General features: G+C 43.8%; 1 protein-coding gene across 8 annotated transcripts in view; it reads right to left on the bottom strand.

Annotated features, from left to right (window-relative positions):
* The window catches only part of LOC116504730 (tenascin-X-like), a 134,529-nt gene that overhangs the window by 74,486 nt on the left and 42,147 nt on the right, over nt 1–17,896 (bottom strand). For 6 of the 8 annotated variants that reach the window (XM_032211940.1, XM_032211943.1, XM_032211947.1 and 3 more), the window contains exons 6-11: nt 17,272–17,553; nt 9,398–10,096; nt 3,284–3,613; nt 2,303–2,578; nt 1,280–1,609; nt 290–619 (exon numbers count right to left, since the gene is read on the bottom strand). In XM_032211940.1, coding sequence (XP_032067831.1) covers nt 290–619; nt 1,280–1,609; nt 2,303–2,578; nt 3,284–3,613; nt 9,398–10,096; nt 17,272–17,553 — 2,247 coding nt within the window. The remainder of the gene's footprint in view (nt 1–289; nt 620–1,279; nt 1,610–2,302; nt 2,579–3,283; nt 3,614–9,397; nt 10,097–17,271; nt 17,554–17,896) is intronic. The other 2 variants (XM_032211942.1, XM_032211944.1) reach the window with 1 other exon arrangement.

The raw sequence follows: 17,896 nt of genomic DNA, 5'->3' as shown, positions 1-17,896 counted from the left end.
TTGCTCATTACCAAAAAGCTCCCGTGAAAGCTGTGCGCGCATGTGCGGGGAAGCGAGGGTGGTGGTGGTCACGTGTGCATACACAAGGGGCATGGCGCGGGGGCATTAAATTATGGGGGTGGGCACGTGAGTGAGCACGATAGCGCGCGTGCCTGTGCTTTTGGCACCCGAAAAAGGTTTTCCATCACTGCTCTATCATCTTCTTTGCTGGAAAAAGGACATCTGGAATAGAACAAAAATCAAGATGCCAGTTAGAACTTGACATATTCAAAGAATATAGTGAGGGTACCTGTAATTATTTTTGTTGAGAAGGGGGCGTTGTAGCTTCCGCCAGGTCTCTCTCCCTGCAACTCTATTTCATACTCTGCCCCAGGGCGCAAATCCGTTAAGTCAACACTTCTCTCTGTCCCTGGAATGCTGATTTTTTTGGGAGGTGCCCCAGATTTGGGATCCCTATAGTAGAGGAAAAACTTATGGAAGAAATTGGGTGGGGCTGACCATGTCACACGGAGCTGGTTTGGAGAGAGTTCGGTCACTTGTAGGTTCTTCAGTGGACCTTCGGGAGTTGAGGTGGGTGTGGTGATGGTTTGGATCTTGTCATTTGTTGGTGAACTTGGAGCTGAAGGAAAAGAGATTTGAGGTGAGGGAACCAGAAATTCTTTTTTTTTTTTAAAGTTTCATCAACTTCCTCCTTTAGTTAGCATGGCGAGCATATTTCTCTACTTTGTGGATGGTAGTAACTCAAGGGCTTCTCAAGGGCTTCTTGTATCTCTCTGTGTGCCTTTTCATTGCAGTTTGAATTTTTGAGCCTTTGAAATGTGAGATTATTACATTGGAATCAGAAATGGGAAATTTCTAGAACTGTACCCCAGAATGACTCTATGAGTGAGATAATTCATCTCTCTAAATTTGATAAATAATTTTCCAAATCCTATATTAAATGAAAGAAAAATTCACAAAAATGTTGGCATCTGGATTTCCGAAGCTGGGTTTCTCATTACCAAAAAGCTCCCGTGAAAGCTGTGCGCGCATGTGCGGGGAAGTGTGGGTGGTGGTGGTCACGTGTGCGTATGCAAGGGGCATGGCGCGGGGGCATTAAATTATGGGGGTGGGCACGTGAGTGAGCACGATAGCGTGCGTGCATGTGCTTTTGCCACCCGAAAAAGGTTTTCCATCACTGCTCTATCATCTTCTTTGCTGGAAAAAGGACATCTGGATTAGAACAAAAATCAAGATGCCAGTTAGAACTTGACAAATTCAAGGAATATAGTGAAGGTACCTGTAATTATTTTTGTTGAGAAGGGGGCGCTGTAGCTTCCGCCAGGTCTCTCTCCCTGCAACTCTATTTCATACTCTGCCCCAGGGTGCAAATCCGTTAAGTCGACACTTCTCTCTGTCCCTGGAATGCTGATTTTTTTGGGAGGTGCCCCAGATTTGGGATCCCTATAGTAGAGGAAAAACCTATGGAAGAAATTGGGTGGAGCTGTCCATGTCACACGGAGCTGGTTTGGAGAGAGTTTGGTCATTTGTAGGTTCTTCAATGGAGCTTTGGGAGTTGAGGTGGGTGTGGCGATGGTTTGGATCTTGTCATTTGTTCGTGAACTTGGAGCTGAAGGAAAAGAGATTTGAGGTGTGGGAACCAGAAATTCTTTTCTTAAAAAAAAAAAAAGTTTCATCAACTTCCTCCCTTAGTTAGTCTGGCGAGCATATTTCTCTACTTCGTGGATTTTACAGGAGGTTGGGGAGCAACATGGGCCAGTCCTGGAGTCTGGGGAAGGCTCTGATGTGGGCTCTGTGTTTGAGGCAGAGAGGGGGGCAGAGCTATATGCCAGTTATCAGCTTATCAGAGTCAGACATCAGTGAGGCAGACAAACAGCTGGAGCCTGTTCCCAGTGTGCGCATGCAGAGAGTTGCCAGACGAAGGGAACAGCTAAGGAAAAGGGGTCGACTTCAGAGTAAGGCCACCGTGGACAATGAATGGCACTCCCAGAGGAAATAAAAGAGGAGTGAAAGGAGAGGGGAGTTTGCAGGAGATAATTAGTTCCCTTAATTGGTTCGTGACTCTCCAAGACTCCTTGCCAAGTTTTGCAGATATCGGCCTCTCAGCTCTCCAAGCCAGATAAGGTCTGTGACCATAAATCCTCCTTTGAAAGACTTTGCCCGCTGTGAATGAGCATAATTCACAGCAAATTAATAAAAGGAGTTTTTGTCGGGACGAGGAATTTGCTTCCTGTTCTTGGGAAGCCTCGGTCAGAACAGCAGCAGTACATGACAACTACTGTGCTCAGAAGCCATTGCTTACCTGGGACGACTTCCAAGGACACGGGCCCGAAGGGCTTGCGGCCCAGGAGAACATAAAGGTTGAATTTGTATTTTCGGGAAGGCACCAAGTTGGAAATCGTGGCTTCTCGAGAGTTCTTGTCCATTTTAAGCATCTTGGGCTTCCCCTCAGCATCTTTATATTGGATCACAAAGGAGTCAAAAGGCCCAGTAGGGGCACCCCAAGAAAGGTGAACTGAAGTGTCTGTGACTTCTACAAGTGAGAAATCGCCTGGCCTGGGCTTTTCCGGTTCTGCTTCTGATTTAAAAAAAAATGGAAAGAGAAGATGATGGTTAGGAATTTCTTGGAAGAAGAGGAAAGCACAGATGATGGGAGAAAATACGACTGCGTCAGTGGTGGGATTCAGCCAGTTCGCACCACTTCGGGAGAACCGGTTGTTAACTTTCTGAGCAGTTTGGTGAACTGGTTGTTGGAAGAAATCATTAAGGCAGAGAACCGGTTGTTAAATTATTTGAATCCCATCACTGGACTGTGTGTATGAATCTTGCAGATTAACAGAGTTGGAAGGGACCTTATACGTAAGTCTGTGATGGCAAACCTATGGCACCCGGAGCCATTTCTGAGGGCACGCGAGACGTTGCCCTGTCAGCTCCAGCGTGCATGCGCGTGCTGGCCAGCTAATTTTTGGGCTTGATTTTCAACCATTTTTCACCCTCTGGAGGATTCCCACTTCTGGCTCCAAGAAAGCTGTGCGTGCATGTGCGGGGAAGCGAGGGTGATGGTGGTGACATGTGCATGCGCAAGGGGCATGGCGCGGGGGACATTATAGGGGTGGGCACATGAGTGAGCACGATAGCGTGCGTGCATGTGCTTTTGGCACCCGAAAAAGGTTTTCCATCACTGCTCTATCATCTTCTTTGCTGGAAAAAGGACATCTGGAATAGAACAAAAATCAAGATGCCAGTTAGAACTTAACAAATTCAAAGAATATAGTGAGGGTACCTTTAATTATTTTTGTTGAGAAGGGGGCATTGTAGCTTCCGCCAGGTCTCTCTCCCTGCAACTCTATTTCATACTCTGTCCCAGGGCGCAAATCCATTAGGTCGACACTTCTCTCTGTCCCTGGAATGCTGATTTTTTTGGGAGGTGCCCCAGATTTGGGATCCCTATAGTAGAGGAAGAACTTATGGAAGAAATTGGGTGGGGCTGACCACGTCACCCGGAGCTGGTTTGGAGAGAGTTCGGTCACATGTAGGTTCTTCAGTGGAGCTTCGGGAGTTGAGGTGGGTGTGGCGATGGTTTGGATCTTATCATTTGTTGGTGAACTTGGAGCTGAAGGAAAAGAGATTTGAGGTGAGGGAACCAGAAATTCTTTTTTTTTTTAAGTTTCATCAACTTCCTCTCTTAGTTAGTCTGGCGAGCATATTTCCCTACTTCGTGGATTTTACAGAAATCACCTTAGTCAGAATTTAGAACTTATTCTAAGTATTCACTCTATTATGTTCTATCCTATCCATTGGTGGGATTCAACCAGTTCGCACCTATTCGGGAGAACCGGTTGTTAACTTTCTAAGCAGTTCAGAGAACCAGTTGTTGGAAGAAATCTCATTTTGTTTTTTCCCACTTTACAGGGCTAATCCTGTAAGGAAGGCAGGAAGGAAACATTCTGGCGTTGTTTCTAGCCTAATCTTTATTGCCATGATTACAGAAACTGCTTCTCCAGTTAAGCCTCATTGCATTGTAACAGCTAAGGAGAAGCGTCCATCTACCTGACTGATGTTGAGTTGGCCATGCCCACCCAGCCACATGACCACTGACCCACACCTACCCAGCTGGTCATTAGGACAGAGAACTGATTGTTAAACTATTTGAATCCCGCCACTTAACCTATCCTATCCCATCCCATCCCATCCTATATTATTATAATTTTAAGTGTGAGGAATTGATGCAAGTGTCATATCTAGACAACATGCTTAACTTGGCTAGTCAGGTGAGTTGAGTTGTGCCTCATTTTATGACCTTTTTAAACCACAGTTGTTAAATGAATCACAACATTTCTCAAGTTAGTAATATGGTTGTTAAGTGAATTTGGCTTTCCCATTGACTTTGCTGGTAAGGAGATCATAAAAAATGATCACATAACCCCGGGACACCACAACCGTCATAAATACATGCCAGTTGCCTAGCACCCGAATTCTGCTCACATGACCAGGGGGAGGCTGCAATGTTAAGTGTGAAAAATTGTCATAAGTCCCTTTTTTCAGTTCTTCCAACACTGAACAACTTCCAACAGTCACGAAAGGAATGGTTGTAACTCAAGGGCTTCTTGTATCTCTCTGTGTGCCTTTTCATTGCAGTTTGAATTTTTGAGCCTTTGAAATGTGACAGATTATGACATGGGAATCAGAAACGGGAAATTTTTAGAACTGTACCCCAGAGTCATTCTGTGAGTGAGATGTTTCATCTCTCTAAATTTGATAAATAATGTTCCCAATCCTATATTAAATTTTAAAAAAATTCACAGAAATGTTGCTATCTGGATTTCCAAAGCTGAGTTGCTCATTACCGAAAAGCTTCAAATGTTCTCTCAAAATAAGCTTAATTTCATAATTAAGCATTTCATGCAGTTAACGTTGTAGAATTACACATAACTACATGTGTATTACTTTGAGCAGAGACCGGTTCGGTTTCAAGTATTCCATATAAATAGTCATGCTAAGGAACTAAGCTGCATAAGACATCATTATGCCAAAATATTGAGTCATTATGACAGTAAATAAGATGCCAAAATCAATAATTATACATTCTCTAAAATATTTGTATTTAGCAGAACCAATTATAGGGAATATGTGGGACAGTGAAATTAATTTAAAAAGATAAACTTTTTAAACTAATCCGTGAATTATTTTGAAGGTAGAAACGGAATTCTGTTATTTAACTTTCAAGTTTTTATCCTTCCTTTTTTGCTTAGCATAAGGAACATTGGTTTTGGTGCCAAATTTTTTTTCCCCCTGACATGGAAACTTTATCTAAAGATAAAGAACTTCAATTCAGAGCAAGGGCAGTGCTTCCTGAATCACATAACGCCCAATTCTAAATACACAAACTTTTTGACATCTAGACAAGCCCATTTCCTCCATTACAAAAACTAGCTATTTTCCGAGGGTGGGAGTATCTGCATAGATCATCCCGTTCTATCATTCTTAATCCACCTTTTTACGTAAGTATACTTTGTTTACCTTAGATTTAAAGAAGGGAAATTTCTTCAGAAATAGTGCAGGGTCTCCTGCTTGGCAGGGGGTTGGACTAGATGACCTGCAAGATCCCTCCCAACTCTGTCTATTCTATTCTATTCTATTCTATTCTATTCTATTCTATTCTATTCTATTCTATTCCATTCCATTCCATTCCATTCCATTCCATATTATTATAATTTTAAGTGTGAGGAATTGATGCAAATATCATATCAAGACAACATGCTTAACTTGGCTTTAAAAACCATAATTGCTGCATTCACATAACCTGCTGTGTCCAAGCAACTATCGGTACCAGCAGTCCTTGAGTTACAACCATTCATTTAGTGACTGTTTGAAGTCGCAACAGCACTAAAAAGTGACTTATGACTATTTTTCACACAACCGTTGCAGTATCCCCATGGTCACATGATCAAAAATTCAAATGCTGATTAAGGAAGCTGATGGAGGGTTTCGAGATTTTACAAGATATGTAATAAGCAACAAGTTGCGAAGTCCAAAGTTGATTAATAACCAGAAGACCAATTCCACAAATGGCAAAAGAAATAGGAACTTCACTATTACTGGAAAGACACAGGTTGAGATATGAAAATTAATAAGAAAACATTAGTTAAATTTAGTTAAAATTAGAGCATTATGTTAAAAATGTTGTGATAATGATAAAGGTAGGTAAATAATTGATAGTGATAACAATGTATACATTTGTATTGGTTTGATGAGAGGAAATTTGGTATAAATTTTTAAATGGTGAAAAAAGGGGGGAAAGTAAGTTAAACACAGTCAAACTATTGTTAAATAAATGACTGATAATGATAATAATGTAATAATTTGTATTGACAGGATGAAAGGGAAAATTGGAAATAAATTGTAAACAATGATTAAGAAAAGAGGTTTAAAAATGTTGTTATTGAACATAATTAATTTTTATTTTGAATGTGTTATAAAGATATAATGTGGTTGGATGATATTGAAAATAGATAAGAGAATGCCACTATGTGGTTTTGTTTTAAATTTGGGAATGTTTGTTATAAAGGGACGTTAAAACAACTATAGACATATGAAGGATGAGGTATGATGATAACAATACATCTATGTATATGTGATGTAAAATAGATAATTTGATATGAATCAGAGGTGATGAGTGTGGAAGAGTTACACAAAAACTCTTCGTAACCAACTGACACACTTTTTACAATTTGTAATGGAGGATGATTTTGTTTGTTGTTATTCGAAAAATAAAAAAAAATTATTTAAAAAAACTCAAATGCTTGGATTTGGCATGTATTTATGACGATTATAGTGTCCCAGGGTCATGTGATCCCCTTTTGTGACCTTCTGACAAGCAAAATCAATGGAGGAGTCAGATTCACTTAACAACCGTGTCACTAACTTAACAACTCCTGTGGTTCACTTAACAACCGTGGCAAGAAAGTTCGTAAAATGGGGCAAAACTTACTTAACAGCTTTCCTGCTTAGCAACAGAAATTTTAGGCTCAATTGATCGTAAATCGAGGACTACCTGTACGGTTAGTGCCCGACTTATGACCTGTCTCCAAGTAACCCTTTGAAGATCCAATGGACCCACCTTGGGGGTACTTAAAACCTGGATTCAAAGTTCCGAGGGTCACCCCCCCTCAATCACATGACAAAGCCTCGGTTGCTCGGCAACCTCAGTTGCTTGGCAACCAGGTCTCATTTACGGCTCTTTGCAGCACTCTGCAGTCACGTGACCCTATTTTATGTTGGTTTTGCCCAAACCAAACGTGACATTTTACTTCCAATTTTGGCAAAACTGTGCCCAATGTTCACTTAACGGCCACCGCACAAATGATAGTAGAATAAAGTTTTTTCACATGACTGACTCTCTTTATAACGGCCGCAAATTACAAGCGTGATAGGCAGACTCTGTTGTGGTAGTAAATCATGGACTGTCTTTCCTCCATTTTATGGCTCAAAGTGATAGTTTGCTCCACCAGCTACATGAAGGGCTGGTTTTCACAATGGGAGGTAGAAGCTTCCCCGTGGTGGGTTTCAAAATTTTTTAGAACCTCTTCTGTAGGTGTGGCCTGCTTTGTGGGGGTGGCTTGCCAGCCATGTGACTGAGTGGGAGTGGCTTGGCAGTCATGTGACTGGGTGGGCATGGCCAACTTGTAAAATGTGGTGAAACTCACTTAACAATGCTCTTGCTTAGCGACCAAAATGTTGGCTCAGAAACTCTGGCATTTGAAGCACGCAAGTCTTAAAACTGTCAAGTTACAAGACCCTTGCACCCCTAACCCTTTAGAAATAAAAACCCAGGAGTGTTCAAACTTGACAGCTTTAAGACTTGTGGACTTCAACTCCCAGAATTCCTCCTCTCGCTCTTAATCTTGATGATGTGCGGACGGGCGGGGGGAGGGAGCTGGAACCGGTTCTAAACAGCACTGTAGATTTGTGGAACCTCTTCTATAAAAGAGGTTAGAACTGGCAGGAACCCACCCCTGAAGCTGCCCGACAATATTGTGGGAATCAGGCCTAAGGTTCATTTCAACAGAGAGATATGCTAGCCAGACATGTATCAGAGCTGATTTTCCCACTATTGCCAGAAGAACAAGCAAAGTCTTTAGAATAAGGTTCCCTTCATTTCAGAAAATAAAAACCTAGAAATCCCAGCTAAACGGCAAGAAAGACACTTAGAAATTGTGGTTTGGAGGTGTGAAGGTGGTGGCAACAGCAGCAGTGGCAATAATAGCAGAGCAACGACATAAACTGGCTCGACACTGAAAGCCAACATTGCTGGAACGGAAGCTGAAAAGAAAGTTTTGAGCCACAGAAATGCAACATTAAGGCAAGAACTTGAAGCCTGGAAAATTAAAGTGATTAAACACAAAAAAGACTTTTCTCTTGAACAACTATCAGCACCTGACTGTTGCTGAAAAGAAAGTGAGTGGTGTGTTAAAAATTTAAATAACACATAAGAGAGGAGAATGTCAGCACCAGGACAATGTTTCTACGCAAAGATAATTTTCAGCGTGATTTCAACACCCACACGTAAATGTTTTGATGGTCTGATTTTGATCGCTTCAGTTTTGACAAACTCTGCCTTTCATTTGTATCTATTTGAGCCAACATATTGAGAAATGTTTTACCAAATTGTCTAAAACCTTTCAGTAAATCAGGAGAATATTGGACATAAATGTGTATCCATTTATATACAGGCTATTTTTATGAAGAGACAGGGGCTGCTGTGGGGTGATATTGGAGAAATTATTCTTTCTCAGAATCACTGTAAGGATAAAAACGGTGATTTCTTCAGAAGAAAGTCAGGTTTTAAATTATTAAGAAATAATTCAATATATTTCAGTCACTTCTCTGTGCTCTCTAAGCTCTTTACACACGTTATCATCCACAGTTGTAATAAAATCCTTCCTTGTGTGATTGTGTGGGAAAATATCCCATAGTTTGCAAATAGACATCAGAGGAACTCTGGACAACATATAAAAGATGAACGGGAAGCACTTTGGCTACAGGAAGTGGCGTGTAGCAAAATCAAAACACATCACAACAAACTTTGGAGCAGCAAGTAAAGGCGCATTTTGGCTTGGAGAAGAAATTAGCTGGTGGACGTTGTGATGTCTGCGTGAAAGCAATATGGCAGAGAAGAAGGACTTTCTTTTAAGGGAGGAAAATAGCCAGCAGCCTATTGTCCAAGCAACTTTGGGGGAGGACGTGAAAGCAAAGTGTAATTACATATTTGGCCATGTGTGGGGGCCACAGAAGCTCGACTTTGCAACAACACAAACAAGGCATGTGATGCGACTATTATAGGCAAAAGGAGAGAGAAAACTGCCATGGTAGAAGGCTGCCCTACCAACCCTGGTACCTGTGGCAGTTATAAAGGAGTAGGACTTAGAGGAATGTCCCTTCATGACACCATGAATTTCCATCAAGTAGGTTGTTCCAGGTGACAATCCGGTGATGGTTGCTGTGGAAGCATCTCCAGGGACTATTAACTCCTTTCTTTCTCCAGTCACCATGTTTCGGTAGCGGATGACCACATGGTCAGAAATGCCCCTCACGCTGTCCAAAGACACCTCAATGTGGTCTGGGGAGCTGGTCACCACCGCTGGCTTGGCGTGGTCCGGACGGAGGTATCCATCTGAATAGACACTATCTGCTTCGGTTATTGGGAGAGACAAGTTGCTGGTTTCTTGGACAAGACGTTCTTCAACCTTCTCTTGAAATTCAATGGGCTTCATCCGTTTGAGATAGAGGTAGATGTCCCTGGCCACGCTCCGGATCGTCTGGTTGCCTCGGAGAGGGAAATTGGTGGCCCGGAGGTAGCTCTCGAGCCGCTCAAGGAGGGTCCCGTTGTATGGGGACAGTTTGGATGAGATATTCTGGGTCATTCTTTTCAGGAAGTGCTCCTTAGTCAGTAAGGTGGTGTTGGTGGGGCGGCGACCCGGAAGTGGTTTAGTGCCTGGTTTCTTCCCTTCAGACTCAGAAGAGGGAGTGTCTGGCTTTTTATGGGAAGAGGGGGGCGGTGTCAAGTAGTTGCGACTTGGTTGAATTGGAGCTGGTGCTGGTGGGATCAAAAATGCAGGAGGTTATGGCAAAGTACTCAGCAGGAATAAGTCATGGAGGTGAGATGTATGGCTATTGGCTAGAAATATAAGTAGCCCTAGACCAGGGATCGGCAAGCTTAAACACTCAAAGAGCCATTTGGACCCACAGAAAAGAAAACACCGGGAGCCACAAAGGTCCTAACTGGAAGCCCCCTGTTCAATTCTGAAGCTGACCGGAAGTTCAGTTCCTTCACCATAGAGTCTCCTCCTAGCGCGGCATCCTTTCTCCTCTTCCTGTCATAACCGAAAGCCCTATCAATTGTGGAGACAACTGGAAAACCCTCCCCTTGCCATAGAGTCTTCTCCTGGTGTACTGTGCTTCTCTCCCTCCTCCCCCACCGAAAGCTCCTCTCAAACTTGTGAAGCCCACCAGTGACGGAGCTGCAGCAGAGGGAGGAAAGAGCCACATGCAGCTCCAGAGCCGCAGTTTGATGACCCCTGCCCTAGACTTACGACAGTTCTATAATCTACCATGGCACTGAAGAAAGGACAATTTTTCACATTTATGACCGTTGCTACATCCTCATGGTCATGTGATTCAAATGCAGACACTTGGCAACTGACTCATATTTATGACAGTTGCAGTGACCTGGGGTCATGTGATCATTTTTGGGTGACCTTCCAATGAGCAAAATCAATGGGGATGCCAGATTCGCTTAACAACTTAACAACTGCTGTGATTCACTTAACAACGGTGGCAAGAAAGGCTGCAAAATGGGGCAAAATTCACTTAACAACTGTCTCATTTCGCAATAAGAAACTTTGGGCTCAACTGTGGTTGTAAGTCGAGGACTACCTGTATGGAGCCCTATTTAACCTAGCTTTTTAATTTCCCCACCACTGTACACTGCATTCAGCTTTTGTCAGTTTTGCTGTGCTGCAGCCCGATTCTACACTTGCTGGAATTCATTTTTTTTCTTATTAATCTACATTCAGTACCTCATCACGACAAAGTGAAAACAGAATTTTAGAAATGTCTGTAAATTTACAAAAGGAAAAAAAAACTGAAATATTATATCGGCATAAGTATTCAGACACCTTGCAACAACATGTGAAACTCAAATGCCTCCCATTTTTCTTGATCAAAGCTGGCATGTTCCTACACCTTGAAAAGGAGTCCACCTGTGGTAAATTAAATTGATTGGACATGATTGGGAAAGGCATTTCATTTTTTTTTCTTTTTAATAAATTTACAGACATTTTTAAAATGCTGTTTTCACATTGGAAAACACCTCTGTAGATCAAAGAGGGGGGGAAATAAAGTTCAACAACTGTAGAATTTGGCTAAAGGTGAAGGTAAAGGTTCCCCTCGCACATATGTGGTAGTCATTCCCGACTCTAGGAGGCAGTGCTCATCTCCATTTCAAAGCCAAAGAGCCAGCGCTGTCCAAAGACATCTCTATGGTCATGTAGCTGGCATGACTAAATGCCGAAGGTGCACAGAACACTGTTACCTTTCCCACCAAAGGTGGTTCCTATTTTTCTACTTGCATTTTTACATGCTTTCAAACTGCTAGGTTGGCAGAAGCTGGGACAAGTAGCAGGAGTTCACTCCGTTATGCGGCGCTAGGGATTCGAACCGCCTAACTGCCAACCGTTCTGATTGACGCGGTCAGCGTCTTAGCTACTGAGCCACCGCGTCACTCTAGAATCAGGTTGCAGCCTAGCAAAATTGACAAAAGCGAAGGGGCTCTGAATACTTTCTGAATGCACTGTTTAGATTGGAACTGGCACATGCCACTACAATGTTAGACTTGGCAACTTATCCATGCTGCCTATCAGTGATGGGTTTCAAATTTTTTTAGAACCTCTTCTGTAAGTGTGGCCTGTTTTGTGGGAGTGGCTTGCCGGCCATGTGACCGGGTAGGAATGGCTTGCCAGCCATGTGACAAAGTGGGAGTTGCTTGGCAGTAATGTGATTGGGTGGGCGTGGCTAACTTGTAAAATGGGTGAAACTCACTTAACAACGCTCTTGCTTAGCAACCAAAATGTTGGCTCAGAAACTCTGGCATTTGAAGCACGCAAGTCTTAAAGCTGTCAAGTTACAAGACCCTTGCAACCCTAACCCTTTAGAAAAAAAAAAACCCAGGGGTGTTCAAACTTGACACCTTTAAGACCTGTGGACTTCAACTCCCAGAATTCCTCCTCTCGCTCTTCATCTTGATGATGTGAGGACGGGCGGGGGGAGGGAGCTGGAACCGGTTCTAAACGGCACTGTAGATTTGTGGAACCTCTTCTATAGAAGAGGTTAGAACTGGCAGGAACCCACCCCTGCTCCCGATCCTGAATTTCCCCAAGGCTCTGTTGAGAAGGTGGTGGCCTTCCAGCTCCAACGGGCCTTGGAGGAAGCTAGTTATCTTGACCCCTTCCAGTCCGGCTTCAGACCTGGTTACAGCACAGAAACCGCTTTGGTCGCATTGACCAATGATCTCTGGAGGGCCAGAGATGGAGGCCATGCGTCCATCCTGGTTCTCCTTGACCTCTCAGCGGCTTTCGATACCATCGACCATGGTATCCTTCTGCGACGACTGCGGGAGGTGGGGGTGGGAGGCACTGTTTGGCAGTGGTTCTCCTCCTACCTCTCGGACAGGTCGCAGTCGGTGTTGGTCGGGGGGCAGAGATCGTCCCTGAGGCCCCTAACATATGGGGTGCCGCAGGGTTCGGTCTTATCCCTCCTACTATTTAACATATACATGAAACCGCTGGGCGAGATCATTCGGAGGCACGGGATAAAATACCATCAATATGCGGACGATACGCAACTGTATCTGTCCACCCCGTGCCAACTCAATGAAGCGGTGGACGTGATGAACCAGGGTCTTGAGGCCGTTAAGAACTGGATGAGCGCTAACAAACTGGTACTCAACCCGGACAAGACCGAGTGGCTGTTGTGTTTCCCTCCCAATAATTTGGCCGATATTCCAACACTCAGGCTGGGGGCAATGTTCCCTCTAATTTTTTTTCAGTGTGAGCGGAAAAGTATAGTGTTTGAGCGGCACATTTTCATGCCTGAGCACCTGAATTTTTTTCACAGATGTCACCCAAGACCATTCTGGTTTAAACTTCCAGCTGCACTTTTTCTTCGTAACAACATTTACTCCAGCTTTACGTTTTGACATCATCACTGACTGATGATGTACCTATAGGGTTAGGGTTTATCAATTATTACAATTATCTTTTCAAATTCATTTTGGATTAAATAAAAAAGAGCTTTGAAATGAATATATAAATGGTACTTAATACCACTAATATTAAAATAGTAAATATTTTATATGCTTCATTTTAATGAATTTCCCTTGATATACTTCATTTTAATGAGTTAACATTCAATTGCAAAAGTTGTCTATACACTGTATGCTTCTGTTAATGTATTATATGCAATTTGCTATTTTAAATGAGTAAAATTATTAAAATCACCATAATTTAAGTCTCATTCACATCTAAGAGTTTTCTTCCATCGTTAATTTGTAAACTCAAGGATTTATTGCCTGCATGTTCAACAATGCTTGTTGATAGTTTAAAAATTTGTGGGAATTTGCTCCTTTCTGTACAGAGGGTTTCAGTAACCTACTACTACTGCAAAACTGCATACTACTTGCAAATATAGATTGTTAAAATGGCTCCACCATAACCAAATAAGAGAAAAAAACACCTTCCTTTTGTTTATAAAGTAGTGATTTTAGTTTGCTCTATGGAAGTCACTATTTTAAACTGACAGATAGGAAGTTTAATTAGATTAAAAGCAAAAATATTCTCAATGACTTTGAAAATCCCAATGAGTTATCAAATATAGGTACTCCTTCGTTACAACGTGGGACTGGAATTTTTATTACTCAGCAATGTGGTCACAAAGCTGATGTGTGTCATGACTCATGTGACCGGGCTCTCTCGCCTCTTTCCAACTCCGAGGGCATCAATCATGTTAGCCAAGGGATCTGCAAAAGTTGGCTCTTTTAAGACTGGTGGACTTCAACTTCCAGAATTTTGAGAGTTGAAGTCCACCGGTCTTAAAACAGCCAACTTTGCAGACCCCTGTGTTAGCCCAAAGCCTGGTGCTGGGCTTTGCTCCCCCATTGGTGGAGCCCCGAGAAGCGAGGAGGGAGAAAAAGAGCTCAAAAGAGCTACATTGTTGCTAAATGAGCCAGCCCAGGCAATAACAAATTAGCCGATCTCGCAGCAGGTCTGAGAGGGGGGGGAGCAAAACTCCAGGCAGCAGGGCTTTCTGACTCTTCTAATTCCCCGTGAAAACTGCTCCAGAGTTTTAAATCTTTAAGATCCCCCTCCCTCCTCCTTCCTTTTTTCTTTACAGAATCACAGAGAATCCTGAAGTCGGGCGGGGCTGAGGAGGGAGAAAAAGAGCTCAAAAAAGCTACATTGTTGCTAAATGTAACCAGGGAGAGCCAGCCCAGGCAATAGCAAATTAGCCGATCTTGCAGGCAGGTCTGAGAGGGAGGGGGGAGCAAAACTCCAGGCAGCAGGGCTTTCTGACTCTTCTAATTCCCCGTGAAAACTGCTCCAGAGTTTTAAATCTTTAAGATCCCTTTCCCGTTTTTCTTTTCAACCTACACTGATTAGAGAATCCTGAAGTCGGGCGGCAATGTACTGCAGTAGAAAAGGTTTAGCTGGAGGAGGTTTTGATTGCGATCGCTCTGTAGTTCGTGTCCAGATACCTGCCCCACGTGCCTCTGCGCGGCAATTAGAAACTACTGCGCGGGGAATTGCAGCCATGTGCGCGGCTGCGCAGGCGCGCACCTTAGAGGGAACAGTGGCTGGGGGGTCAAATTTTATACCCCTCAGATAGGGTCCGTAACCTAGGAGTCCTCCTGGATCCACAGCTGACCTTTGACCATCAGCTGTCGGCTGTGACCAGGGGGGCATTTGCCCAGGTTCGCCTGGTCCGACAGTTACGGCCCTACCTGAACCGGGAGGCTCTCGCAACAGTCACTCGAGCCCTTGTGATCTCTAGGCTGGAATACTGCAATGGGCTCTACATGGGGTTGCCCTTGAAGTGCATCCGGCGACTGCAGTTAGTCCAGAATGCAGCCGCGTGAGTGATAGTGGGCGCACCGCGGTTCGCCCACATTACACCCATCCTCCGCGAGCTGCACTGGCTACCTGTCGATCTCCGGGTGCGCTTCAGGGTACTGATGACCACCTTTAAAGCACTCCATGGTAGTGGATCTGGGTACTTGAGAGACCGCCTTCTGCCGATTACCTCCCTCCGACCGATTAGATCGCACAGACTGGGCCTCCTCCGAATCCCATCTGCCAGTCAATGCCGACTGGCGACTACACGGAGGAGAGCCTTTTCTGTTGCAGCTCCGACCCTGTGGAACGATCTCCCCGTCGAGATTCGTACCCTCACCACCATCCAGACCTTCCGCACAGCCCTTAAGACCTGGCTCTCCCACCAGGCCTGGGGATAGGTTCCCAATTTACCCGCCCGAGTGTTGACTGTTGAATGCAAGTTGTGTTTTATTATTTTACTTTGTTCACTTACTGTTTGTCTTTTGGTATTGCACCCCCCTCCCTGTGATTGTAAGCCGCCCTGAGTCCCCTCAGGGAGAAGGGCGGCCTATAAATCTTAATAAAATGTCTAAAAAAATGTCTAAATGTCTGCAATAAAAACAGATGGAGTTAGTGTCAGTCTTTTTACACATTGCATCCAGGAAACTCCCGTGGTCTGGTTTTCAGAGATCTGTGGATTACATTAGAGGAAGTTCAAATAAAGAAAAGGCATTGCAATTATAACTGTTGAAGGAATGGAAAAAATGAAGACTTGAAAAAAAGTGTAGTAGAAAGATAATGTAACTGTGAGGAAAGGCTTCCATAGTGAATGAATGCAGAAACACTTTTCACTCATCCTTTCACACTTATTTCTGATCATTTCATCACAACCTGAAAATAAAGCTTAAATTATTGATAAAACTATGGAAGAATGTTTTTTTGAGGATGCTGAACAACCCGGCTGCTAATTTGTTCACAGAACTATCTATCTATCTATCTATCTATCTATCTATCTATCTATCTATCTATCTATCTATCTATCTATCTATCTATCTCTCTGTGTGTGTGTGTGTGTGTGTGTGTGTGTGTGTGTGTGTGTGTTCCAGCATAACTCAGGAACGCCTTGAGCAATTTCAACCAAACTTAGTCTCTGGACTTACTCTCTGGAAACAAATACTGTGGGAGTAAGACAGACCTAATACCCTCGGGGTGCATGTTTTGTTACGATACAGCTTGTTGTGCCTTAAAATGACTTTTACTATAGTGCCATAAAATGGCTTCTAAAATATGACTGGGTGGGAGTGGCTTGCCGGCGACTGGGTGGCCAACTTGTAAAATGTGGTGAAACTCACTTAACAACGCTCTTGCTTAGCAACCAAAATGTTGGCTCAGAAACTCTGGTGTTTGAAGCACTCACGTCTTAAAACTGTCAAGTTACAAGACCCTTGCACCCCTAACCCTTTAGAGAAAAAAACCCCCAGGGGTGTTCAAACTTGACAGCTTTAAGACTTGTGGACTTCAACTCCCAGAATTCCTCTTCTTGCTCTTCATCTTGATGATGTGTGGACGGCCGGGGGGTGGGAGGGAGCTGGAACCGGTTCTAAACGGCACTGTAGATTTATGGAACCTCTTCTATAGAAAAGGTTAGAACTGGCAGGAACCCACCCCTGAACCTAGGATTGTGTTGGCTTTTTTGGCTGCCCGCTACATACTGCTGGCTGATATTTTAAGTGCTAATGACCAAATAGCTGCGAAGAATATACATCCTTCCATTCCCCACCTGTCAGCTAAATCTGAAGAAGCTTCTCTTGAATGAGAAGCCAAATGTATTCAAAGGAAAAACAAAAAGCAAGAAAGTCCAGTTGCCTTCCCGAAAAAGCACCTTTGGGACAACCGTGACCTGGGTGATTGAGAATCTCCAAAGACATTTCCAGACAAAATAAAGTTCTACACCAATGTTTCTCAACCTTGGCGACTTGAAGATGTCCGGACTTCAACTCCCAGAATTCCCCAGCCAGCGAATGCTGGCTGGGGAATTCTGGGAGTTGAAGTCCGGACATCTTCAAGTCGCCAAGGTTGAGAAACACTGTTCTAGACCAACGCAGTCAAGACACTAGTGATCTACCTGTGGTGCTGACAACAATGCTGGTGGCTCGGCTGTTCTCACCACTCTGACGGGCAACCAAGGTGATGCGGTATCGCGTTCTGCTCTCCAGGTCTTCCAGGGTGACACGCTCAGGGGCTGCGGGCAGCTCTACACGTTTCATGGCTTTAACGGGTCGAGTGGAAGTCAGAGGGACGTAGCTGAGGATGTAGCCATCAGGGCGAGAGGCAGGTGGTTCCCATTGCAAGGTCAGGGAGTTTCCCGACACTTGGGATGACTGCAGGCCAGTGGGAGGAGCCACTCCTGGGGGGAAAGGAAGAGAGACGTGAAACACAGAACGTTGCATTGGGAGTGGGAATAAGGGTGGGGAACAACTGGAGGTGGAAAGAGATGGGGTTGAGCTTAACGAAAGGAGTAAACAAGAGTCACCACATCTGGTCTGTCAAATCCAGATGACATCAAACTGGCAGCAAAGAGCTAGGAAAAAAAATAGTATAACTCTTTGCTGCCATCTAGTGGTTCTTAAGATCCTTGTCCCAAAGGTGCTTTTTTCAAGAGGCAACTGGACTTTTTTTCCCCCTTGAGGATGCTTCGCTTCTCATCCAAGAAGCTTCTTCAGTTCTGACCGAATGATGGAGAATGAAAG

Source organism: Thamnophis elegans, chromosome 2 (genome assembly GCF_009769535.1).
Source record: "Thamnophis elegans isolate rThaEle1 chromosome 2, rThaEle1.pri, whole genome shotgun sequence".
NCBI classification, from domain to species: domain Eukaryota; kingdom Metazoa; phylum Chordata; class Lepidosauria; order Squamata; family Colubridae; genus Thamnophis; species Thamnophis elegans.
This window is presented reverse-complemented; position numbering and strand designations above follow the sequence as displayed.